Source organism: Durio zibethinus, chromosome 12 (genome assembly GCF_047325235.1).
Source record: "Durio zibethinus cultivar Kanyao isolate XHJ-2024 chromosome 12, ASM4732523v1, whole genome shotgun sequence".
Lineage (NCBI taxonomy): Eukaryota > Viridiplantae > Streptophyta > Magnoliopsida > Malvales > Malvaceae > Durio > Durio zibethinus.
In genome coordinates, this window is record NC_143173.1 from 4,337,959 (window position 1) to 4,363,284 (window position 25,326).

The following is a 25,326-nucleotide window of genomic DNA, read 5'->3' on the forward strand; positions in this document are numbered from 1 at the left end:
ACTTTTTTCTTCAACAATTTAAAAAATTATTGTTCATTCTCTCCCATCATTTTATTTTGATACAAGGAAAAATATTTTCTCAATCTCGTAATTAAATAAAATTTTCTTGAATGACTCAAAGTGAATGCAACTTCCCATATTTTAATGCCATTTTGTCTTTCAAAGTTATTGCTATTACTTAAATAAATTTTGGATAAATTTGTCTCAAATTTTTTAGTTTTACTAAAATTTAAACCAAATATATTAATTTCAAAAATAAACATTCCATTGTAAAATTACAATTACAATTTCATTATGTAATTTTTATATTTAGTATATTGACGTGAATTATGATATAATAATTTTATATTTTATATATTTAATATAAATTAAAAAAATATAAATACATAAATTATACATTTAATAAAAAATTAAAAATTGAAAAATTAGAGAAAAAGAAAGAGTTAATGTTGGCTTTACCAGAGGGACAACTGCACCCTATCCTTTTCAGTTTTCACCATTGGACTGTAGATTCTACTACGGTAGCATTTCAAAGAGCATTAGATAAGCTATTTAGTTATCGTATTAAGTAAAATATGTCATATTTAATAATTAAAATAAATAATTATAAATTATGTATTTAAAATAATTTTAAAAAATAATTATCATAAAATTTAAATTAAAAATTTTTTTATTATAAAAATAAAATTTAATCAATTAAACTAATCTTTTATTGATAAAAGCATCCAACTATAGTACAAGGGAGAAAAGCAGGTAAAGAGATACATATATATATATTTTTTAATTGACGCTCTAAAGAGAGAGAGAAAAAAAAAAAGTGAATGCTCAAACGTCTTTATAAAGAGAGAAAGTTTTTGCATTTGAGTGAGAGACAGAGACAGCAAAGAAAAAGAAAAGTTAATCAAAGTTGAACTTTTTGTCCTAATCTTACAAAAAAAAAAAAAAAAAACAGAGAGAGAAAGTTAATCAAAGTTGAACTTTTTCTTCTCAGACAGAAGTTAAAGGTTGTTGTTGAAACAAAGGAAAAAAAAAACCCTAACCTTGAAATTGTTTTTAGTTTTTTTTTTTTTCTCTCTCTGTTGCTCTTTGATGGTGATACAGTAAAGGCCAAAACTTTACTCTTTTTTGGTTTTCTCTCTTTCTCTCCGAGGATTCACAAGTAAGCTTAAGGTTTCAGACTTTCTGTTGTTAGTGTAATCAAGCATCAGTTAGCTCTCACATTTTGTTGCTTCAGTTTGTTGGATCTTTTGTTTAAGCTGAAAGCAAATTAGGGTTTATGTGAAGGTGGGGTTTGCTTCAAAAAGAGGTTTTTGAAGGGTTGTTTTTGTTTTTTTTTTTATGTTTTGTAAGAATTTGGGTTTTTGTTATTTTGGCCAGATGGGGCTTTGGTGTACTGATTTGGAGCTTTGAATGGTTTCAAGGTTGTTAGTTGGACAAGTGAAAATAGTGTTTAATGAATATTTTGAAGGCTAATGTAATTGCAGAAGAGAATTGAAGGACAAGCATTTTCTGGGCTTTTCTTAGAGTTTATCTGAATGGTTGGATTCTGTTGGCGTGGTAAGGTTTTTGGGAAGAAGAATTTTGGGTTAGTTATAGTGGAAAAATTAATTTCTCTGTTTAACATTGTATTTTTGAGCTGGAGCGACTAGGGGTACCCGAGACGATGTCTTCCTTAAGTAGGGAGCTGGTGTTTTTGATATTACAGTTCCTGGATGAGGAAAAATTCATGGAAACTGTTCATAAGTAAGTTAATTTACCTCATTTTTCTGTACTGCTTCATATTATTGTTCTTTTGACTGTTGAGTTAGCTTAGAAGGATGATGGCAAAAGAATTTTTAAGCCTATGGCTGAAAGAGGGAAAAACATTTGTTTTTTATGTTCTGTTACCTAATAAGACCTGGTAGTTAATGCCTTTTGGGTTTCAAATGATTAGCAATAATGGATATTTGATTAGCATTTTAGAAATGTGCTTTATTAAAACATCCCAAAGCTAAAATTGCATTAATTTTACTTCTGGAAAGCGAGAAGATAACCTTTCAGTGCTTTTAAATAGCACATTGATACGTTTGCCGCTTTCTTTTTTTTTTAATTAGCCACTATGGTAGGCTTAAGTTAATTGACTTCAAATGGATTTCTAATCCCTGCTTTTGCATGCGTCTCATATACCTTTCTAATGCCTGCTTTTGTATGTGACACTCTGATGGCTTGCTCAAATTTTAGGCTAGAACAAGAGTCTGGTTTTTTCTTCAATATGAAGCATTTTGAGGATCAAGTCCAGGCTGGTGAATGGGATGAAGTTGAGCGTTATCTATGTGGGTTCACTAAGGTTGAAGATAACCGTTACTCAATGAAGATTTTCTTTGAAATTAGGAAGCAGAAGTATTTGGAGGCTCTTGATAGGTGAGCACTTAATTTACTGCTTCTGGTCTTTTGCTTTTCAGTGTCTAGGACTTGTGAACTATGGGCATCTTGCCATTTGTAATTAAAGTCCTAAATGAATGATGTTAAAGGAGCACTTTTATAGAATAATGGAGGTAGCTTTTCTTGAACTCTTGGAAATATTTCAGCCCGAGGCAGAATTGTCTTTCATTATGTGGTTTTCTTTAATTGTTCTTTCTTAATGTTGAATTAATCTATGCATGCCTTTTATATTTATTGTTTATCTTCTACCAGGCAGGATCGAGCAAAGGCTGTTGAGATTCTTGTAAAGGATTTGAAGGTTTTCGCATCCTTTAATGAAGAACTTTTCAAGGAGATTACCCAGTTGCTTACTCTTGATAACTTTAGGTGTGTACTCTTGCTCTCTCTTTGTTCTCTTTATGGCTACTTGATTGAGTTATACTGAATTTTGCTGTTTGTATTTTGTCATCAGGCAAAATGAGCAGCTTTCTAAATATGGGGATACAAAATCTGCTCGAAATATCATGCTTGTAGAACTTAAGAAGCTGATTGAAGCGAATCCTTTATTTCGTGATAAGCTTACATTCCCAGCCTTTAAAAGTTCACGACTAAGAACCTTAATAAATCAGAGGTTATTCATTACTTATTCTATGATTATTTTACTAATTCTTTATCAGTATTCTTTGGTTCAATCTTTTCTTCTTTCTTACCTTTTGAAAATAAAGTCTCGATTTGCTGATATGTCTCTGTTAATAACTCAATACTTTATAAGGTGAGTATAGAACAATTGACACAATCAAGTTTAGATTGGTAGCTGACCTTAATTCTTTATATATATATATATATTATATTCTGTTAGCTCATTTTCTTTGTTGAATTTTTCAGTCTAAATTGGCAGCATCAGCTTTGCAAGAATCCTCGCCCAAACCCTGACATTAAAACTCTCTTTACGGATCATTCTTGTTTGCCAACTTCCAATGGGGCACGTCCTCCACCTCCTACTAATGGTCCCCTTGTTGGACCAATTTCCAAGGCTGGGGTGTTCCCTCCTGTTGTTGCCCATGGTGTAAGTATTTTGCATTAATTTATCTGATACAAAAAATATGCTGCATTCTCAAACAATTCTTGGATGGTTTTGATGTGCAGCCATTTCAGCCTGTTGTTTCTCCATCTTCTGGTGCTATTGCAGGGTGGATGCCAAGTGGAAATCCTTCTTTACCTCATGCTGCAGCTGTAGCGGCAGCCCCCCCTGGCCTTGTCCAGCCTTCTAATGCAGGTAGGTACAAGTAGCTGGCATTTGTTTGTCTCTGTTGGAATAATGTTCCAGTGAACTTACTTTGTTTGCGTTTTTTTTGCCCTGATGATTCAGCTGCATTTCTCAAGCACCCAAGGACACAGTCAGGTATGCCAGGGATGGATTATCAGTCAGCTGATTCAGAGCATTTGATGAAGCGCATTCGCACTGGCCAGTCTGATGAGGTGCGGATAAATTGGGCAATTCCTTTGTTATCTTGGCTTTCCTCAGTTAGTTTTCTTTACACATGATTAGTTCTCAAACTTTTTAGATGGGACATACTCTTCATCTCCATATGTTGGGTCTAGGTGGTATGATTAGTTTTTTTTTTTTTTTTTTTTGGTTTTTTTCCTCATCTAATTACAGACACTATGCTCACATATGGTTTTCGCAGGTATCTTTTTCTGGTATATCACATACTCCCAATGTCTACTCACAAGACGACCTTCCAAAAACTGTTGTGCGGGCCTTTAACCAAGGATCTAATGTCATGAGCATGGACTTTCATCCTCAACAACAAACCATTCTCCTAGGTTGATATATATATTTTATCAATTTGCTATGAAGATTTTAGGAAAATTTTGGCAGATATTAATTGCTTATTTATTGATGGTTTTTCCATTCTTTTTTTGTTTTTAGTTGGCACAAAAGTTGGTGACATCAGCCTTTGGGAAGTAGGATCTCGGGAAAGGTTGGCCCATAAGCCATTCAAGGTTTGGGATATTTCGGCTGTTTCCATGCCTTTGCAGGTATTGTATCAACTTCCTATAGGTATTATTAATTCATCTTTCTTATTGACCCTAGCCAATTTTTCCTTTCTTGCTATGGGATAATATCTAGTTGATAGAATTATCTCTTGCCATCATGTAAAACATTGATAACGATTGACTTGGAAATTGAGAATAAACTTCCTGCTATTTGCCAACCCATTCACGACCCAAACATGTAAAAATCTCTTTTGCTGAGTACTGATCTTTCTTTTTTTTCTCTACTACCAGACATCACTAGTGAATGATGCTGTGATATCAGTAAATCGATGTGTTTGGGCGCCTGATGGACTTATGCTTGGTATGGTTAACTATATTTTCTGCTCAAAACTTACATACTGTTTGATTCTGTCTTGCCCCTCCTTGCTGTTGCTTTTATCTGTTCTTGAATTAAATATTGTTCTTTATAGGTGTTGCATTTTCAAAGCATATAGTCCAGATATATCATTACAATCCAGCTGGTGAATTAAGACAGCATTTGGAGGTAAGCCAATCACGACACATATCAAATATCTCTTGAAAATCACGGCAGAGAAGGTCATTAACATCCTATTATATTTTGTAGATTGATGCCCATGTTGGAGGTGTTAATGACATAGCGTTTGCTCATCCCAACAAGCAATTATGTATTGTTACATGTGGGGATGATAAGATGATTAAGGTATCATCTTTTGTCTTGATATAGTTTTTGTAAGTTGAAGAAGAATTTGTTTATCCATAATGAAATTTCCTGTTTGGCAGGTATGGGACACTGTTGCTGGATGCGGACTTTATACATTTGAAGGCCATGAAGCTCCAGTATATTCTGTATGCCCTCATCATAAAGAAAATATTCAGGTAAACCTCATTTAGAAGTTGTTATTAGCTTTGTACTTGTTGTTTTCTGATTCTTGGTGTTCTCTCATGGTTGGGCTGCAGAATTTTGGTCTCTTCTTTTGAAAAATTTCATTTCCGTTCTCATTATATTTCCAAACTCTTCCTGTATGAACAGTTTATCTTTTCCACTGCCATTGATGGGAAGATTAAAGCTTGGTTATATGATTGCTTGGGATCTAGAGTGGACTATGATGCCCCTGGACTTTGGTGCACCACAATGGCATACAGTGCTGATGGAACTAGGTAAAATGTTAATTGTCAGAGATGACAGTCTATTTGAATTTATTTGGAAGTTTTGGTATGTTTCCACAATCATATTTACATAATTATGCCTGGAAATGTTGGCATTTAGATGCATCAAAACTCTTTTAAATTAAGAATATTGTAACTTATTTTCTTATGTTCATTTCACCCTCAAAAATAGTCTATTTGAGATGGTGTCTGATTTTAAGATTAATTTTGATGTTATTTATGAGCAAGCTTGATACATACAGATGTATAAGAAGATGTATATGTATATATGAACAAAAACTTGGATTTATTCTTGCAGGCTTTTCTCTTGTGGAACCAGTAAAGATGGTGAATCCCATTTAGTTGAATGGAATGAGAGTGAAGGAGCTATCAAAAGAAGATATTCTGGTTTTAGGAATCGTTCTTTAGGTGTTGTCCAGTTTGACACAACCAGGAACAGGTTATTAGCAGCTGGTGATGAATTCCAAATTAAGTTCTGGGACATGGATGATACTACCATGTTGACAGCTGTTGACGCAGATGGCGGTTTGCCTGTTAGTATTGCTACATGTTCTTTTCACTAGTAGTTAAGTTGCAGATGTTGCAATTATCTATTCTAATCCTTTTGCAGGCTAGTCCCCGATTAAGATTCAACAAGGAAGGGTCATTGTTGGCGGTTACAACTAGTGATAATAGTATCAAAATCTTGGCTAACGGTGATGGTTCACGCATGATAAGGATGTTGGAGAGCAGGGCTGTTGACAAAAGTCAAGGCCCTTCTGAACCTGTCAACTCTAAGGTAGTTTTGTTCTTTGATTTGAATTATTCCTTAAGTTTGGCAATTGGCATATCTAAATAATGCCTTGTAAATTCATACCCTTGTAAGAAGTAAACTGTCAGTAGAACAGCAAGCCCTGCTGGCTTGGTAGTTAACTTGCTAGGAGACATTGCTTAGAGTAGGGAATGACCCTAATTGCAAAAGTCAGAATATTACTATTAAAGGCGTGATTTTCTATTTATTGAATAACTATTTGTTGTGTGCTTTTGGTGAATCTGTTGGTTGCTTATTGTTCAATTTTGTTCAGAAAATGTTCAGGTTCATTATCTTTTGTGGTTGGAGTTTTGTCTTGTAATCCATGCATAGCTCTTTTCTGTTATAATGACCTTAAAAAAAGTTTTCCTTCATTATTCTTTCAATGCTTTACACTGGAGCCAATATATGTATTATATCTTTAGTTTTACAATGAATTTTTTTTAATGTTGCTACTATCATAGAATGCATTCACAAGGAGTAAAATATTACCCTTTGTTCGTCAATAAAAGATCCAGGAGTATAGTAAAATTTACTTGTTGCTTGTGTTATTATAACTTAAAAGGAAGAAATTCTTGATTGTTTAGATACAAATGGTTATATTTCTCTCAGTAACTTTGTCTTGCTGAACTGTTCATTGCCACATAAGACGGCTGTTTATGGATGGTTTATTTTCTACATTTTCTCCTATCTTTTAGGGCTTTCTTTGCATGTCTTTTTTTACGAATATTCTTTCTATGCTGCTAATAATTTTCCTATTTCGCTTTTCCTGGACAATGTTTTCTGCAGCAATTGATTGTTAATGCTCTTGGTCCTGTTGGAAATGCTGCCATTGCTCCTGCCCTTGAACGCCCAGATAGAGTCCTCCCTGCTCAATCTGTTAGCAGCCTTTTAAGTTCAGCTGTTTCAGTTGCATGCTATCTTTTTTGGTGTTACAGGGATTGCTAATTTCATTTGGATGTCAATCATAGGGTAACATGGACAACAGCAGGCTTGTTGATGTTAAACCACGGATTTCAGATGATACAGACAAGATCAGGGGCTGGAGAATTCCTGACATTATGGAACCGTCTCACCTGAAAGTCCTGCGATTACCTGATGCCATAGCAGCAGGAAAGGTGGGTACTTGAAGAACATGATTAATTGCTGGGTGTTAGTGCATTGTTGCTTAGGAAACAAATACGCTTGCATAATAGCAATGTTCTCCTTTCCTTTGTGGTAATTTGAAATTTATTTGTTGGTGGTTATCCTTTTGAATCTGGCTTTGGATGAGATATTTCGCTGCATTGCAACTTTGTACCTAATGCAATTTCTCATTCAAGCCAGGTTCGAAATGATAAACAACTGTAAATAAATTTGTTGTACCTTATGCACCATAAGATTTTTTTTCCTATATGCTAACTTTGTTCAATAAGACAGAACAGCGTTTTGTTCATCCTATCTGTAAACCTGTCTTGATAATATAATAGCACCTTCATTCAGGAAATAGCTATAAAGTCGGTTCTTATGAAAGATCTCTAGAGAACATTATCCGTTCATGAAATACAAGTATCCCGGGTTGGGACAAACTTGCTGGATAAAATTGATTTTTAATTTTTTATTGTGGCGATATTTGGTTTTCACTCTTTTTTTTGGTACAAAAAAGTGCAGCTAACAGTTATTTTATTATGCTATATATTAATGTTATGTTTGGTACACAAGATTATGATAAGATAGGGTAAAGATTATATTATGAATAGGATTAGATTAAAAAATGTCATCCTATTTTATGTTTGATGTGTGCAAAGATTAATATAGGATAATTTATTTATTGGTCAAAATTATCTTTCCTTAAGGTTTATGCAATTTAAATTATTGATATAATTTTTAAGGATATAATAGAACCTATAAGTTTAATCCCATAGATTAAAAATAATCCCCTACTTTTCTAAAGGATGGAGTTATCCTATTGGCATAGGATATCTAATCCTTTCAATAATCCAGTCCTTTTATTTAAGTGCATAACAAACATGTGATAGGATGATTAGTATCCTACCCTTCAACTAATCCTATGTGTCAAACATAGCCTTAATGTATTAGCTTATCCTTTGCAAAAACCAGCAATGTTTTCCTGCTTGCTTGAGAGAGAGGTTTTCCCCCCTGATGTATGCTAAGGATCAGTTTTTTTATTTGACACAAGTATTTAGTACTGGAACATATATAGTTGTTTGCTATTAATTGAAGCTGTAAAAGAGATGATTTAAGCACATTTGACAGCATATGAATTTATATCAATTTTGGAACTTGAGAAAAAAATGTAAATGAATGACACAGGAATTATGAATTGTACTTATACTTTTTTTAAAACTATTTTTCCTTTTCTAGTGTTGAATTCTGATCATAAATGAACTCTTTACTGGTTTGCATATTTAGTCTGTTGTTACATCTGTTTCTTGCATAAAGGACTAGAGTTAGGAACTTTCTCTTGTGGGGGCATAAGTAACTACTGAATCTGATAATTTAAAAGGGAATTAGTTAATCCAATATAGGAGGAATAATGGAGTACTGGCTTATCTATTCATTGTACTTTTACAGAAACACGTGCACATAGATAATAACGGCACATGTATTATATATATTTAAAAATTGGGTTGTTAATATATTTGATATATGCAGTATTTTGTATCTTTTTCTGCTTAATTCAGTATTGAGAAATTAGGTCAGATCATAATGTAGCTATCTAAGATGCATACATTCGTATGTTTATGCGTAAACTTGGTGCATTCAGACTTAATTGTTTTATGTTTTTGGTCCAATTTTTAGAATTTTCTATGTCCATAATTGAGGGTTAGCAATCTTTAATTGCAGGTTGTGAGGCTGCTGTACACTAACTCTGGTCTTGCTCTTTTGGCCCTTGCTTCAAATGCTGTTCACAAACTTTGGAAATGGCAACGTAGTGAAAGGAGTCCATTAGGCAAGGTTTGTCTTGTGTTTTTAAATGAGAAAATCTGTATCTTTTAATTATTAACTTATATTTTCTAATAGTTTTCCATTGTAAACCTTCAGGCAACTGCATATGTTGCACCACAATTGTGGCAGCCGCCTAGTGGTACACCTATGACAAATGATATAAGTGACACTAAACCTGCGGAAGAGTCTGCTGCATGCATTGCATTGTCTAAAAATGATTCTTATGTTATGTCCGCATCGGGAGGGAAGGTGTCTTTGTTCAACATGATGACATTCAAGGTCTTAAATGACAATTTTAATTTGTTTCCCAAACTGTTCACCATTTTATTTGTGTTCATTGAAGTTATCCACATTACTCACCTGGGCTAATTCTTACCAGGTGATGACCACCTTTATTTCCCCTCCTCCTGCAGCCACATTCTTGGCATTTCATCCCCAAGATAATAATATTATTGCCATTGGCATGGAAGATTCCACGATTCAAATTTATAATGTCAGAGTTGATGAGGTGAAGCATTTTTTTTAGCTTCAATTAGTAATAGAAACTATTTTGGTATATATCTCTCAGTTAGGACAATTTTGTTCAAGTAGGAGAATTCTGAATTCTTGCATTTTATCAAGCCACCTATTTTCTTAGAATTTATTACTAAATTCAAGCACCATTTTATCATTGTATGGCTCTATGCTCTTGCTAACTTGGTCTAGCTTATCACCATTTGGCATTATTCAGTGTGTCAATTTTTTATATGCATCGTAATGACCATGATTGCAAGTTAACTTGGAATGCTAGAATCGTTATGGCACATGGTTGATGGCTTCTTGTTAACCTCCGTTGCTCTGCCTATACGAAGAACACAAAGAAAATAAAAAAAAAAAAAAGTTGTGATGAAAGGGATTAGAATCATTTGATTATTAAGTGGACCAGGGAAAGTTTTATACTGGCCTTTCTTTTGAAATGGAAAGGCTAACTTATTCTTTGAGAAGCTAAAACTCATTCTGGCATCTGCTCCATAATAGTGTTAATCTTTTGGCATGACATTTGGCTCTAGAAGCATATTTAGGCTATTGCTTTTGGCAGGTCAAAACTAAACTCAAAGGCCACCAGAATCGGATAACAGGACTTGCCTTTTCCCAAACTTTAAATTCTCTGGTGTCTTCAGGGGCTGATGCACAGGTTAGTTATTGATTGAACGAATATAGTATGATGCAACCTTTAGTAGACGTAGTCATAATTTTATGTTATCCTTGTATTGAGTGGCTTTAACTGTTTCACTGAATTGAAACAATTTTAACTTAAAACAAGCATTTGATTTGTTAATTTATGAATTGTATTAAAAAAAAGAAGGCAACGCATGCTAACAATGATGATGTATTCACTGACTTTATTTTCCCTTGTAGTTGTGTGTTTGGAGCATAGATGGATGGGGGAAAAAGAAATCGAGTTTCATACAGGCACCAGCTGGTCGTCAATCTCCACTAGCAGGAGAAACCAAAGTCCAGTTTCACAATGACCAAACTCATCTATTGGTTGTCCATGAAAGCCAAATAGCCATCTATGACAGCAAGCTTGAATGTTTGCGCTCTGTAAGTTGTCTACTTTGCATCATTTTACTTGTATTGTTATTATTATTATTATTTTTTATATTATTGTTATTATTATTATTTTTGTGGGGAACTATTTTATGACATGACTAATGTGGGAGTAAAGGTAAGGCAAACATTCATTATTACTATTATTGGGACCTTTCTGACCTGAAATTCCCTACTTGATTTGTGCTCCAATAATATTTGCTATATTATATAAGTCTATTATAGTGTGATCCTTATTATCCCTATTATCATTATATATGATTTGTGCTTGCTTTTGAGAAAGCAGGTTATTAGCATCATTTTATGGTTTTCTGCCTCGACAGAAAATGGTCAATAATGAAGAGTGATTTTTCCAGAGGGGGTTACAAGAAGATATGAACTATGACTGGCCTCTCTAACAATAGAGAAAATAGGTGTCAAAAATCCGCATTCTTTCTTTTGGACCCTGAGATAATACATTCATTTAACTTGATATCCTCCAGCCTTAAGAATGCTAGTACTACGTGTTAAGATGCCCTGGTACCTTTACTGCAACCGCTAGTCAAGTGATACTGATATTCTGGTTACCAAAGCCATGAAAACACTGCCAAATGCCAATATCCAGGACCTAGAATAAATTTTCTGTAGACTTATGTCTATCAAACTTAAAAATGAGTATATAAGAATACAAATGCTTCAGCTTAGTTAATATTGAATTTGAAATCATAATTGTTGCCTGTTTGCAATATGATATAACACATCAAGTTTTGAACTAGGCAGCTCTGATAGTTTTAGTCAGTGTTCTCCTGCATCAATTAAGTAGGCTTTGTAGTGAACCTGTATTTAGTTTGGGCCTCTTTAGCAATTGTTGATTTGTTTCTGTTGGTTGATTAACGGAAAGGATCCTTACATCATATTTCTCATTTAAAATCCTACTCTAAATGTTATTAAGTTTTAAATACGTGAACAAATTCAACCTTAGTTTGATTGATTAAAACTTTTGTTCACTATCAAAACTGCTCTTGAATTGTTGATGGTGGAGGATATTTTTTTTTTTGGTGGTGAGCTATATAAAACTTTGGGGCAATAGATCAGAAACTTGGCTTTGTGTTCACTATCAAATGTTTCCTGGCATTACGGTGCAGTGGTTGAAGGAAGACTTTGTAGGACCTTGAATGAGATTTTTTTTGATTTAGCAATAAGGGGTTCTTGGGTTTCACCCAGTACATCCCCTTTTTCGGTCCAAGCAAAGCTGAATCTATGTCAGGCTTAGTGAATTCATGTGAATTTACTTTCTCATAGACTCACAGTGGATTTGAACTGAGGCAACAAGGAGAGGAGCACACTCATTGTCACTTGAGCCAACTAACTGTTGGTAATCTTGATCGAGTTTTAACTACTACGCCGGTTACAGCAAGTTAAATTATTATATTTGTTTTTTTGTTTCTTAGTTTGTTTTTCTTTTGATTGGATTTTTTTTGGATATCTAGTTTTAGAATTGTTCAAATGGTATGATTTTATAATCAGTTTTGCTGTCTCTCATTCTTGCAGTGGTCCCCAAAAGATTCACTCAATGCTCCCATTTCAAGTGCAATATATTCCTGTGATGGCTCACTGGTTTATACTGGATTTTGTGATGGTGCTGTTGGAGTTTTTTATTCGGATAACTTGAGGGTGAGATGTCGAATAGCACCTTCTGCTTACATACCTTCTTTCTCAGTCAGGTGAGGGATGAACATTTGATAGTTTTACACGGAAATTTAAATATTTCGGCATACAACCGTAAAAGGCAGTAAAACTTCACTTTCATTGACAAAAACTTTCTGCAGCAGCAACAGCGCGTATGCAGTGGTCATAGCTGCTCATCCAACCGAGCCTAACCAGATTGCGCTAGGCATGAGCGATGGAGCGGTACATGTGGTGGAACCCTCTGATGTAGAATTGAAATGGGGTGCTAAACCCTCTCAAAATAATGGATCCCTTCCTTCTAGTTCATCGAATCCTTCCTTGAGTGGTCAACCAACAGAGCTACCTTCTAGGTGATGGTGTATATAAAGTAGATGTTACCACAAGCATATATAGAGAGACATTTATCCTCTTTACTTTGTAATCAATTGCGTTGAATCAACTCCATGTTATTTAATATTTCATTGTAAATCTTATTCCCACTTAAGCCTGTTTTGCTTTCTCGCCATGTTATTTTACAAATACACTTCTGCAGGCAAAATTAGCACTCTCGCTCACTCTGCCCTTTACCATTACACTTCAGATACTTTGGTGAATGATTTAATTATGTAATTTCATTTCATTGGTAAATGAGAAGATGAATTATTTGCTTTATATGTATATATATATATATATATATATTTATGAAAGAGGTTTCAATAGTTAGATTTTATATTTTAGATTTAGTGGAAAGACAGAGTATAATTTCTATTTTTTCATGTTTAAAAGATAATCTACTGCATCATAATCTCCATGTCAAAATATATATATATATATATATATATATATATATATTTAACAACATAATTTGGATATTGTTAAATCTAAAAAAAAAGAAGAAAATATGATTAAAAGCTTGTTTAGACTTAAAACATATAGGTAGGGATTCAGAAAAAAAAAACGAGAAAATTGTTATGAAATTATAATGTTTGATTTGATTTGGATTGGTTTTTATTTGACTTAGATTTAAATTTAGATATTAAATACTTTTATTAAGTTCGTAATGGATTTCAAATTAAAAAGTGAATAAAAAGTATTCGAATCATATAAAATTATATATTTTTGTTAATATATATATTTTTTAAATTTTTAAAAAATAAAAATAATTATTTTGAAGTAAAAATTAATTAATCAAATTAATTTGATAAAATTCAATTTAAATCGGATCGATTAAAAAAAATCATACAGATTTGAATCAAATTTAAAAATTTATAATATTATATATTATAAAAAAATAAAATCAATAAGATCCTACTTGAACAGTTATAGCCTGTATGTATCTGAAACATTAGTTTCATTCAATTTGTTACCAAAACAAAATCCATGTATTGTGCCCATCCATGTTTTTTCATTAAGCAGCCACAAAAGGCAACCTTCTCTGAAATTTTGAAAAAAAAGTGAAAGTTTCAATTTTTTTGATTATTTGACCACTTTTATTATTAGTTGATCAATAATTTATATAATTTAAATCAGACCAAAGAAGTTTAGTGATTTAGTTGTAACTTGTATTTGGCAACCCCTATTGGAATTGGATTTTTACATGAAATTAAATCCTGAAAATATATATCACTTACCAAAAATCACGAGAATTATTTTTAGAAAAAAAAAAAACAACAACTATGTAGTAAGGTTTTTACAATATGCACCCTCCCTTAATTTCCATGATAACTCATTTAGATTAGAAAATTAAAGTGCTCCAAATAATAAAGAAAGTACTATAAAATGTCAAAAAAATTTCATAGGTTTCAAAGTTATATCGAATTATTGGAAGAAAAAGAGATCATTACATTTTTTTCCGAACTTAAATCCAAGAAAAAGCTAGCAAAATAAACAAAATATTAATTTTTTTCCATGGTAGCCTCAAACTTTGTGGTCTCAGGTTGGTTATGGCTTTGAAACCTTTCGCACTACACGCCCAACTTCACAAGTCTTCTTTCCTCTTCGCGCTGACACAGACTGGTCTTCATTAACTGCACCCTTACGTCCTCAAGAAAATCTCTTCTTCCAGCAGGTGGGAATAAGTTATAGCTCAAGAAACCTTTGGGAGATTGGAATAGTTTCTTCTCTTGAAAATTTGTTGAAGAAACGGATGAGTTGTAACTTCTTGCAACTGGAAATATAGTGTGCTCTGCGAGAAGATAACGGTGGCTTAACAGCTTTCTAGCTGTCCACCTCTGGTTTGGGTCCCTAGCAAAACACTTGATTAAGAAATTCTTCCCCATATTCGACATGTTTTCTGGGATTTGAGGTGTTTCCCCCCTCAAAAGCTTGTCTCTCAAATCCTTCAAGTTACAAAAAACCCATGGCAATTTTCCCGTAATCATCTCAACGATGATGCAGCCGAGTGACCATATATCCAATGCTCCAGTAACTTCTCCAATGACAGATTCAGGAGACATATAAATTGCTGTGCCTCGAAACCCATATTCCCAAATCGTTTTATCTTCTACCCCATATTGTTTAACTAACCCAAAATCCGCAATCTTTAAAGTATCCAAGCCAATACTATCTTGAGGAGGAAAAACCAGAATGTTACCTGGTTTGAGATCAGAATGAATGTATCCTTTCTTGTGAACGTCGACCAGCCCTTCCACTATCATCCTTGCATAGCACTTAACATCCCGTTCAGGTATTTTACCCCCATACTCTCTCATCAAATCCAACAGGCTGCCTCCTGAAGCATATTCAAGAAACAGGTTGAAAACGTTTCCTTGACCATCCCGTCGAATGCTGGTGAAAGCACCAAAGCACCGAACAATATTGGGGCAAGCGATAAACTGTTGAAGGATTTGATATTCCTTTCGTAAAGACGACGATATTGTCTCATCAGCAGATTTCACGGCATAAAATTGAGGAACATGACCTATCGTTTGGACCAAATGTACAGCCCCATACGATCCCCTCCCAAGAACCTTAACCCTTACTCCTTTCACCTCCATTTTTTTTTTCTCAACTTAAAAAAGTAAAGCTGCTATTAGAAATTAGGAAACTTTGAACTTCAATACATATAGAAGTTGTTAAGTCGGTTTACTATTTCCTCTGCCAAAGGATTTGATTTCTTGCAAAAGAAGTAAAAATAATTCCGTTGTAATATATCACAAATATACCCTAAGATGGTTAGATCTTGATTGTGACTTATTTTAATTATTAATCATCATCTTCTATTTAGTTATACACATAATTATATATCTTAGATAACAAGAAAATTATATTTCTATAAATTAATTTTTTTTGCAATATTTGTTATTTATTTTCAAAATTTTATCATCTTTGAAATAGTTTTTATTTTTTTTCAAAATTTTAATACATTTTATTTTTTTTCTGAAAAATTAATGTCAATTGTCATTACTAAATTTCTTTTCTAAAATTTTTCATAATTTGGGTAAAATTTTACAAAACATCTCATATAAATTTTTTTTAGAATTTCAGTTGTTTGTAATTATTAAAAATTTCATCATTTGAATAATTTTTTATTTATTTTCAAAATTTTAATACATTTTTTCAGTTTTAAAATTATTTTTTTTTCTAATGAAAATCTATCCTAATTTTTAAATTTAAATAAATAACAAATTAAAATAAATTAAAAATAATTAAATAATTAAATAAAAATAAAATAAACAAACAAATAATGTAAAATAATTAAAAATAAAATTGATAAATAAAGGTACAATGATAATTTACCAATATTGAATAAGCGTCACATAAAAATCCATAAGGGATTCTTTTATTCTAATTTAGTATAGATAATTTATGTGATAGTTTCAATGCATTGAAAAGAAATATTAAAAATTTTTTTAATATAATAATCTTAATGAGTACCCCAAACATTCCTTAACAAACATATAAATTAAAGCAATGCTTCACATATTATTGAATGCATTTTTTTATATTACACGAGTTCATTTAATTTAATCACGTCAAATACAAATCAAACATAAACATCTTATCATTTAAACAAATCAAGTTCAAACAAATAGAATAACTTTTTATATCAAATATAAAAAAAATTCAAACAATTCTAAAAATAAAATAACAAATTAAGGAGATATTTCCATTCGATTATATTCAATTTGTTTACATTATTAAACTCTTTCCTCTTCCTATTCTTTTAATTTTTTTTTCAACATAAATGCCAAAAAAAAATGTTTTAGCCGTTAGCAATGTGAAAATTTTTTTTAAAAAAAATGTATCATGACTTAATTAACCACAAACTTATGAACCAAAAATCAAATTTAACCTTAATAAATATAACCACTACCAAAATTACCCCTCAAATTAACTTTAATGTCCTATCCCATCCTATTGAAAATTGAGTTCTAAAATTCCTTGGAATAGTTTTAATAAATGTATTATCAATTTAAAAATTGCATTACATCAAAACTTTAAATTCTATTTGGTTTATTTTATATTGTTTGCTTTTCTCTTATTCATTTTTTATCTTTTGCTTTTCTCTCTATTATTTTTTTTAAATAAAATTAATCAAATACTTAATCTTACATAAAGATGTAATCAAGTCGAGCTAAGTCGATAAAATGAGAAACTTGAGCTCGACTCAAAATTCATTATTTAAAACTTAATTTGAACTTGATCAAGTTGTAAATTTTAAGATCACAATTTAAAATAAAACTTAAACTATTCGAACTTACTTAATTAAGCTCGTTTATCAAATTAAAAAAAAAAGAACTCAATTATCATACTAGACTTCAAACTCGATTATTTATATTCGAACTCAAATTCAAATTCTTACATATAAAGATAAAATAGTAATTTTTTAATTAAAATAATTAAAATATATTTAAAATATAAAAATTAGATTAAGCCTATGAATTACTCAAACCAAATGTTAGAAAACTCGAACTCGACTCACTTAATAAGTCAAATTGCTTGAACTCAACTTGACAATGATCGAGTTAAATTTGAGTTTTATCCGAGTCGAATCCAAATAACTTATAAGTATTAATATATCTTTTATACCCTTAATCCTACATATTATTCGGATAACTTGAGGGTGAGATGTCGAATAGCACCTTCTGCTTACATACCTTCTTTGTCAGTCACGTGAGAGGGATGAACATTTGAAAATTTTACACAGAAATTTAAATATTTCGACATACAACCGTAAAAGGCAGTACAACTTCACCGTCATTGATAAAAACTTTCTGCAGCAGCAACAGCGCGTATGCAGTGGTCATAGCTGCTCATCCAACCAAGCCTAACCAGATTGCACTAGGCATGAGCGACGGAGCGGTACATGTGGTGGAACCCTCTGACGTAGAATTGAAATGGGGTGCTAAACCCTCACAAGATAATGGATCCCTTTCCTCTAGTTCATCAAATCCTTCCTTGAGTGGTCAACCAACAGAGCTACCTTCTAGGTGATGGTGTATATAAAATAGATGTTACCACAAGCATATATAGAGAGAGACATTTATCCACTTTACTTTGTAATCCATTGTGTTGAATCAACTCCATGTTATTTAATATTCATTGTAAATCTTTTTCCCACTTAGCCTGTTTAGCTGTCTCCCCATGTTATTTTACAAGCACACTTCTGCAGGCAATTAGCACTCTCGCTCACTCTACCCTTTACCATTACACATTCAGATACTTTGGTCAATGATTAAATTATGTTACTTCATTTCATTGGTAAATGAGAAGATGAATTATTAGCTTTATATATATATATATATATTTATGAAAGGGGTTTTAATAGTTAGAATTTATATTTTAAATTTATTGTATGTTTCTTAAAGATGATTGTATGAATAAAAATTAAATTTTAGATTGATTATTCGTTTAATGTTTATTAACTGGTGTTTCTTTTTTTATAAATGGAAAAATGATTTAAGAAAAATGAATTCCAAAGAAATATGCTTGCTTGATTATCTCCTAACTTAATTAATTTGCATTTCTGTTACCTTCATTTTCGTGAAGTATAACCTCAACGATGATGCAGCCGAGTGACCATATATCCAATGCTCCAGTAACTTCTCCAATGACAGACTCAAGAGACATATAAATTGCTGTGCCTCGAAAACCATATTCCCGAATCCTTTTATCTTCTACCCCATATTGTTTAACTAACCCAAAATCCGCAATCTTTAAAGTATTCAAGCCAATACCATCTTGAGGAGGAAAAACCAGAATGTTACCTGGTTTGAGATCAGAATGAATGTATCCTTTCTTGCGAATGTCGACCAGCCCTTCCAGTATCATCCTTGCATAGCACTTAACATCTCGTTCAGTTATTTTACCTCCATACTCCCTCATCAAATCCAACAGGCTGCCTCCTGAAGCATATTCAAGAAACAGGTTGAAAACGTTTCCTTGACCACCCCTTCGAACGCTGGTGAAAGCACCAAAGCACCGAACAATGTTGGGGCAACCGATAAACTGTTGAAGGATCTGATGTTCCTTTCGTAGAGACGACGATATTGTCTCATCAGCAGATTTAACAGCATAAAACTGAGGAACATGACCTATTGTTTGGACCAAATGTACAACCCCATACGATCTCCTCCCCAGAACCTTAACCCTTACTCCTTTCACCTCCATTTTTTTTTTCGACTTGAAAAACTAAAGCTGCTATTAGAATTTGGGAAACTTTGAACTTCAATATATACATATAGAAGTTATTAAGTAGGTTTACTAGTTCCTCTGCCAAAGGATTTGATTTCTTGCAAAAGAAGTACAAATAATACCGTTCTATTATATCATAAATATACCCTCAGACGGTTAGACCTTGGTTATGATTTATTTTAATTATTAATCATCTTCTTTTATTTAGTTGTACATATAATTATATATCTTAGATCACAAGAAAACTATATTTCTATGAATTTCTTTTTCTTTTGGCAATATTTTTTATTTATTTTCAAAATTTTATCATCTTTGAAATAGTTTTTATTTTTTTTCAAAATTTTAATAACATTTTATTTTTTGCTGAAAAATTAATATCAATTATCATTACTAAATTTTTTTTCCTAAAATTTTTCATAATTTGGATAAAATTTTAAAAAACATCTCATTTAAAAGTTTTTTAAAAATTTCATTATTTGTGATTACTAAAAATTTCATCATTGGAATAGTTTTTATTTATTTTCAAAATTTTAATACATTTTTTCAAATTTAAAATTATCATTTTTTTACTAATCAAAATATATCCTAATTTTTAAATTTAAATAAATAAAAAATTAAAATAAGTTAACAATAAAGAAATAATTAAATAAAAGTAAAATAAAACAAATAAAGTAAAATAATTAAAAGTAAACTCAACGAATTAAGGTACAATGATAATTTACCGATTTTGAATAAGTGTCACATAAAAATCCTTAAGGGATCTTTTAATTTAGTGTAGTGTAGATAATTTATGTGATAGTTTCAATGCATTGAAAAAATGTATTAAAAAATTTTTTAATATGATAATCTTAATGAGTACCCCAAGCATTCCTTAACAAACCTATAAGTTAAAGCAATGCTTCACATTTTATTGAATGCATTTTTTTATATTACACGAGTTCATTTAAATTAATCAAACCGAACATAAATTAAACTCAAATATCCTATCATTTAAACAAATTAAGTTCAAATGAATAGAATAATTTTCTTATCAAACATGTAATAAAATCAAACAACTCTAAAAATAAAAGAACAAATTAAGGACATATCTCCCTTCCTTCATATTCGATTTGTTTACACTTTTACATAGAAAGTTAAACTCTTTTCTCTCCCTATTCTTTTTAATTTTTTTAACATAAATGCCAAACAAAAAAGTTTTAGCCGTTAGCAAAGTGAAAAAAATATTTTTTAAAAATGTATCATGACTTAATTAACCACAAACTTATGAACCAAAAATCAAATTTAACCTTAATAAATATAACCACTACCAAAATTACCCCTCAAATTAACGTTAATGTCTTATCCCATCCGACTGAAAATTGAGTTCTAAAATTCCTTGGAATAGCTTTAATATAATGTATTATCAACATAAAAATTGTGCATTACATCAAAACTCTAAATTCTATTTGGTTGAGTTTATATTGTTTTCTTTTCTCTATTTAATTCATTTTTTTCTTTTGCTTTTCTCTTTTTTTTTTTAAAATTAACCATACACTTAATCTTACATAAAGATATAATCGAGTCGGGCCGAGTCGATAAAATGAAAAACTTGAGCTTAACTCATAATTCACTATTTAAAACACAATTCGAACTCGATCAAATTGTAAATTTTAAGATTATGATTTGATATAAAAGTCAAACCACTTGAACTTACTTGATTAAACTCATTTATCATATTTAAAAAAAAAAGAATAACTCAATTATTTTTAGAAAAAAAAAAACAACTATGTAGTAAGTGTTTTACAATATGCACCCTCCCTTAATTTCCATGATAACTCATTTAGATTAGAAAATTAAAGTGCTCCAAATAATAAAGAAAGTACTATATATGTCAAAAAAATTTCATAGGTTTCAAAGTTATATCGAATTATTGGAAGAAAAAGAGATCGTTACATTTTTTTCCGAACTTAAATCCAAGAAAAAGCTAGCAAAATAAACAAAATATTAATTTTTTTCCATGGTAGCCTCAAACTTTGTGGTCTCAGGTTGGTTATGGTTTTGAAACCTTTCGCACTACACGCCCAACTTCACAAGTCTTCTTTCCTCTTCGCGCTGACACAGACTGGTCTTCATTAACTGCACCCTTACGTCCTCAAGAAAATCTCTTCTTCCAGCAGGTGGGAATAAGTTATAGCTCAAGAAACCTTTGGGAGATTGGAATAGTTTCTTCTCTTGAAAATTTGTTGAAGAAAGGGATGAGTTGTAACTTCTTGCAACTGGAAATATGGTGTGCTCTGGGAGAAGATAACGGTGGCTTAACAGCTTTCTAGCTGTCCACCTCTGGTTTGGGTCCCTAGCAAAACACTTGATTAAGAAAGTCTTCCCCATACTCGACATGTTTTCTGGGATTTGAGGTGTTTCCCCCCTCAAAAGCTTGTCTCTCAAATCCTTCAAGTTAAGAAAAACCCATGGCAATATCCCCGTAATCATCTCAACGATGATGCAGCCGAGTGACCATATATCCAATGCTCCAGTAACTTCTCCAATGACAGATTCAGGAGACATATAAATTGCTGTGCCTCGAAACCCATATTCCCCAATCCTTTTATCTTCTACCCCATATTGTTTAACTAACCCAAAATCCGCAATCTTTAAAGTATTCAAGCCAATACTATCTTGAGAAGGAAAAACCAGAATGTTACCTGGTTTGAGATCAGAATGAATGTATCCTTTCTTGTGAACGTCGACCAGCCCTTCCAGTATCATCCTTGCATAGCACTTAACATCTCGTTCAGGTATTTTACCTCCATACTCTCTCATCAAATCCAACAGGCTGCCTCCTGAAGCATATTCAAGAAACAGGTTGAAAACGTTTCCTTGACCATCCGGTCGAACGCTGGTGAAAGCACCAAAGCACCGAACAATGTTGGGGCAACCGAAAAACTGTTGAAGGATCTGATGTTCCTTTCGTAGAGACGACGATATTGTCTCATCAGCAGATTTCACGGCATAAAATTGAGGAACATTATCGTTTGGACCAAATGTACAGCCCCATACGATCCCCTCCCAAGAACCTTAACCCTTACTCCTTTCACCTCCATTTTTTTTTTCTCAACTTAAAAAACTAAAGCTGCTATTAGAAATTAGGAAACTTTGAACTTCAATACATATAGAAGTTATTAAGTCGGTTTACTAGTTCCTCTGCCAAAGGATTTGATTTCTTGCAAAAGAAGTAAAAATAATTCCGTTGTAATATATCACAAATATATCCTTGACGGTTAGATCTTGATTGTGACTTATTTTAATTATTAATCATCATCTTCTATTTAGTTATACACATAATTATATATCTTAGATAACAAGAAAACTATATTTCTATAAATTAATTTTTTTTTTGCAATATTGTTATTTATTTTCAAAATTTTATCATCTTTGAAACAGTTTTTATTTTTTTTTTCAAAATTTTAATACATTTTTTTTTTGCTGAAAAATTAATGTCAATTGTCATTACTAAATTTTTTTTCTAAAATTTTCCGTAATTTGGGTAAAATTTTACAAAACATCTCATATAAAATTTTTTTAGAATTTCAGTTGTTTGTGATTATTAAATATTTCATCATTTGAATAATTTTTTATTTATTTTCAAAATTTTAAATCATTTTTTCAGTTTTAAAATTATTTTTTTTACTAATCAAAATCTATCCTAATTTTTAAATTTAAATAAATAACATATTAAAATAAATTAAAAATAATTAAATAAAAATAAAATAAAACAAACAAATAATGTAAAATAATTAAAAATAAAATTGACAAATAAAGGTACAATGATAATTTACCAATATTGAAAAAGCGTCACATAAAAATCCATAAGGGATTCTTTTAATCTAATTTAGTATAGATAATTTATGTGATGGTTTCAATGCATTGAAAAGCAATATTAAAATTTTTTTTAATATGATAATCTTAATGAGTACCCCAAGCATTCCTTAACAAACCTATAAATTAAAGCAATGCTTCACATATTATTGAATGCATTTTTCTTTTATATTACACGAGTTCATTTAATTTAATAACGTCAAATAAAAATCAAACATGAACATCTTATCATTTAAATAAATCAAATTCAAACAAATAGAATAACTTTTTTATCAAATATGAAATAAATTCAAACAATTCTAAAAATAAAATAACAAATTAAGGATATATCTCCATTCGATTATATTCAATTTGTTTACACTATTAAACTCTTTCCCCTTCCTATTCTTTTAATTTTTTTTTCAACATAAATGCCAAACAAAAAAGTTTTAGCCGTTAGCAATGTGAAAATTTTTTAAAAAAAATGTATCATGACTTAATTAACCACAAACTTATGAACCAAAAATCAAATTTAACCTTAATAAATATAACCACTACCAAAATTACTCCTCAAATGAACTTTAATGTCCTATCCTATCCGATTGAAAATTGAGTTCTAAAATTCCTTGGAATAGTTTTAATAAATGTATTATCAACATAAAAATTGCATTACATCAAAACTTTAAATTCTATTTGGTTTATTTTATATTGTTTGCTTTTCTCTCTATTATTTTTTTAAAACAAATTTAACCATATACTTAGTCTTACATAAGGATGTAATCGAGTCGAGCCAAGTCGATAAAATGATAAAACTTGAGCTTGACTCAGAATTCACTACATAAAACTTAACTCGAACTTGATCAAGTTGTAAATTTTAAGATCACAATTTAATATAAAACTTAAACTACTCGAACTTACTCAATTAAACTCGTTTATCAAATTTTTTTTTAAAAAAATGCTAAATTACCATACTAGACTTCAAACTCAATTATTTATATTCGAACTCAAATTCATATATATAAAGATAAAATAGTAGTTTTTTATTTAAAATTATTAAAATATATATTCAAATAAAAAAATTAGATTAAGCCTATGAATCGCTCGAACTAAATGTTAGAAAACTCGAACTCGACTCACTTAATAAGTTAAGTTGCTTGAACTCAATTTGACAATGATCGAGTTAAATTTAAGTTTTATCCGAATCGAATCCAAATAACTTATGAGTATTAATATATCTTTTATACCCTTAATCCTACATATTATTCGGATAACTTGAGGGTGAGATGTCGAATAGCACCTTCTGCTTACATACCTTCTTTGTAAGTCACGTAAGAGGGATGAACATTTGAAAATTTTACACGGAAATTTAAATATTTCGACATACAACCGTAAAAGGCAGTACAACTTCACCGTCATTGATAAAAACTTTCTGCAGCAGCAACAGCGCGTGTGCAGTGGTCATAGCAGCTCATCCAACGAAGCCTAACCAGATTGCGCTAGGCATGAGCGACGGAGCGGTACATGTGGTGGAACCCTCTAATGTGGAATTGAAATGGGGTGCTAAACCCTCACAAGATAATGGATCCCTTTCCTCTAGTTCATCAAATACTTCCTTGAGTGGTCAACCAACAGAGCTACCTTCTAGGTGATGGTGTATATAAAACAGATGTTACCACAAGCATATATAGAGAGAGACATTTATCCACTTTACTTTGTAATCCATTGTGTTGAATCAACTGCATGTTATTTAATATTCGTTGTAAATCTTTTTCCCACTTAGCCTGTTTAGCTGTCTCCCCATGTTATTTTACAAGCACACTTCTCCAGGCAATTAGCACTGTCGCTCACTCTACCCTTTACCATTACACATTCAGATACTTTGGTGAATGATTAAATTATGTAACTTCATTTCATTGGTAAATGAGAAGATGAATTATTAGCTTTTATATATATATATATATATTTATTTATGAAAGAGGTTTTAATAGTTAGAATTTATATTTTAAATTTATTGTATGTTTCTTAAAGATGATTGTATGAATAAAAATTAAATTTTAGATTGATTATTCGTCTAAGGTTTATTAACTGGTGTTTCTTTTTTTATAAATGGAAAAATGATTTAAGAAAAATGAATTCCAAAGAAATATGCTTGCTTGATTATCTCCTAAATTAATTAATTTTCATTCCTGTTAGCTTCATTTTCGTGAAGTATAATCTCAACGATGATGCAGCCGAGTGACCATATATCCAATGCTCCAGTAACTTCTCCAATGACAGATTCAGGAGACATG

The 25,326-nt window shown here is 31.3% G+C and overlaps 4 protein-coding genes across 11 annotated transcripts; 1 reads left to right on the forward strand and 3 right to left on the reverse strand.

Annotated features, from left to right (window-relative positions):
• The first annotated feature begins 866 nt into the window (after nucleotides 1-866).
• Nucleotides 867-13,237, forward strand: LOC111295823 (protein TOPLESS-RELATED PROTEIN 2-like). 8 transcript variants are annotated; one of them, XM_022889557.2, is made up of 27 exons: nucleotides 867-1,284; nucleotides 1,378-1,557; nucleotides 1,650-1,743; nucleotides 2,221-2,400; nucleotides 2,674-2,787; nucleotides 2,873-3,031; nucleotides 3,286-3,466; nucleotides 3,547-3,676; nucleotides 3,770-3,879; nucleotides 4,089-4,227; nucleotides 4,334-4,443; nucleotides 4,693-4,762; nucleotides 4,872-4,945; nucleotides 5,027-5,122; nucleotides 5,203-5,298; nucleotides 5,453-5,580; nucleotides 5,888-6,122; nucleotides 6,200-6,367; nucleotides 7,169-7,258; nucleotides 7,351-7,497; nucleotides 9,227-9,337; nucleotides 9,425-9,607; nucleotides 9,708-9,836; nucleotides 10,407-10,502; nucleotides 10,727-10,912; nucleotides 12,449-12,621; nucleotides 12,727-13,237. In XM_022889557.2, the coding sequence occupies exons 2-27, from the start codon at nucleotides 1,536-1,538 to the stop codon at nucleotides 12,938-12,940; spliced, it is 3,435 nt and encodes a 1,144-aa protein (XP_022745292.2). In that variant the 5' UTR covers nucleotides 867-1,284; nucleotides 1,378-1,535; the 3' UTR covers nucleotides 12,941-13,237. The 8 variants fall into 8 exon arrangements, with proteins under 8 accessions (XP_022745292.2, XP_022745293.2, XP_089625302.1 ...); XM_022889558.2 differs by having other exon boundaries at nucleotides 867-1,159; XM_089769176.1 differs by having other exon boundaries at nucleotides 867-1,159; nucleotides 12,730-13,237.
• A 1,292-nt stretch (nucleotides 13,238-14,529) lies between these two features.
• Nucleotides 14,530-15,561, reverse strand: LOC149515600 (mitogen-activated protein kinase kinase kinase 20-like). The gene has a single exon (XM_089741735.1). It carries the CDS (start codon nucleotides 15,559-15,561, stop codon nucleotides 14,530-14,532), a length of 1,032 nt encoding a protein of 343 aa, XP_089597861.1.
• A 2,959-nt stretch (nucleotides 15,562-18,520) lies between these two features.
• Nucleotides 18,521-19,177, reverse strand: LOC149515601 (mitogen-activated protein kinase kinase kinase 20-like). The gene has a single exon (XM_089741736.1). It carries the CDS (start codon nucleotides 19,175-19,177, stop codon nucleotides 18,521-18,523), a length of 657 nt encoding a protein of 218 aa, XP_089597862.1.
• Nucleotides 19,178-21,253: 2,076 nt separating this feature from the next.
• On the reverse strand, nucleotides 21,254-25,325 carry LOC149515602 (mitogen-activated protein kinase kinase kinase 20-like). Its single transcript, XM_089741737.1, has 2 exons — nucleotides 25,257-25,325; nucleotides 21,254-22,243 (listed from the first exon to the last, which is right to left on the reverse strand). Exons 1-2 carry the CDS (start codon nucleotides 25,323-25,325, stop codon nucleotides 21,254-21,256), a joined length of 1,059 nt encoding a protein of 352 aa, XP_089597863.1.
• Between the last annotated feature and the right edge of the window lies 1 nt (nucleotide 25,326).

Coding starts and splice junctions, on each gene's coding strand:
- LOC111295823 (XM_022889556.2), top strand. CDS start 1,536: ATGGTTGGATTCTGTTGGCGTG. Junction 3,677..3,769: donor TGTCCAGCCTTCTAATGCAG/GTAGGTACAAGT, acceptor CTGATGATTCAG/CTGCATTTCTCAAGCACCCA. Junction 5,299..5,452: donor ATCATAAAGAAAATATTCAG/GTAAACCTCATT, acceptor CTGTATGAACAG/TTTATCTTTTCCACTGCCAT.
- LOC149515600 (XM_089741735.1), bottom strand. CDS start 15,561: ATGGAGGTGAAAGGAGTAAGGGTTAAGGTTCTTGGGAGGGGATCGTAT.
- LOC149515601 (XM_089741736.1), bottom strand. CDS start 19,177: ATGGAGGTGAAAGGAGTAAGGGTTAAGGTTCTGGGGAGGAGATCGTAT.
- LOC149515602 (XM_089741737.1), bottom strand. CDS start 25,325: ATGTCTCCTGAATCTGTCATTGGAGAAGTTACTGGAGCATTGGATATA. Junction 22,244..25,256: donor GGTCACTCGGCTGCATCATC/GTTGAGATTATA, acceptor GGTTCTTGGGAG/GGGATCGTATGGGGCTGTAC.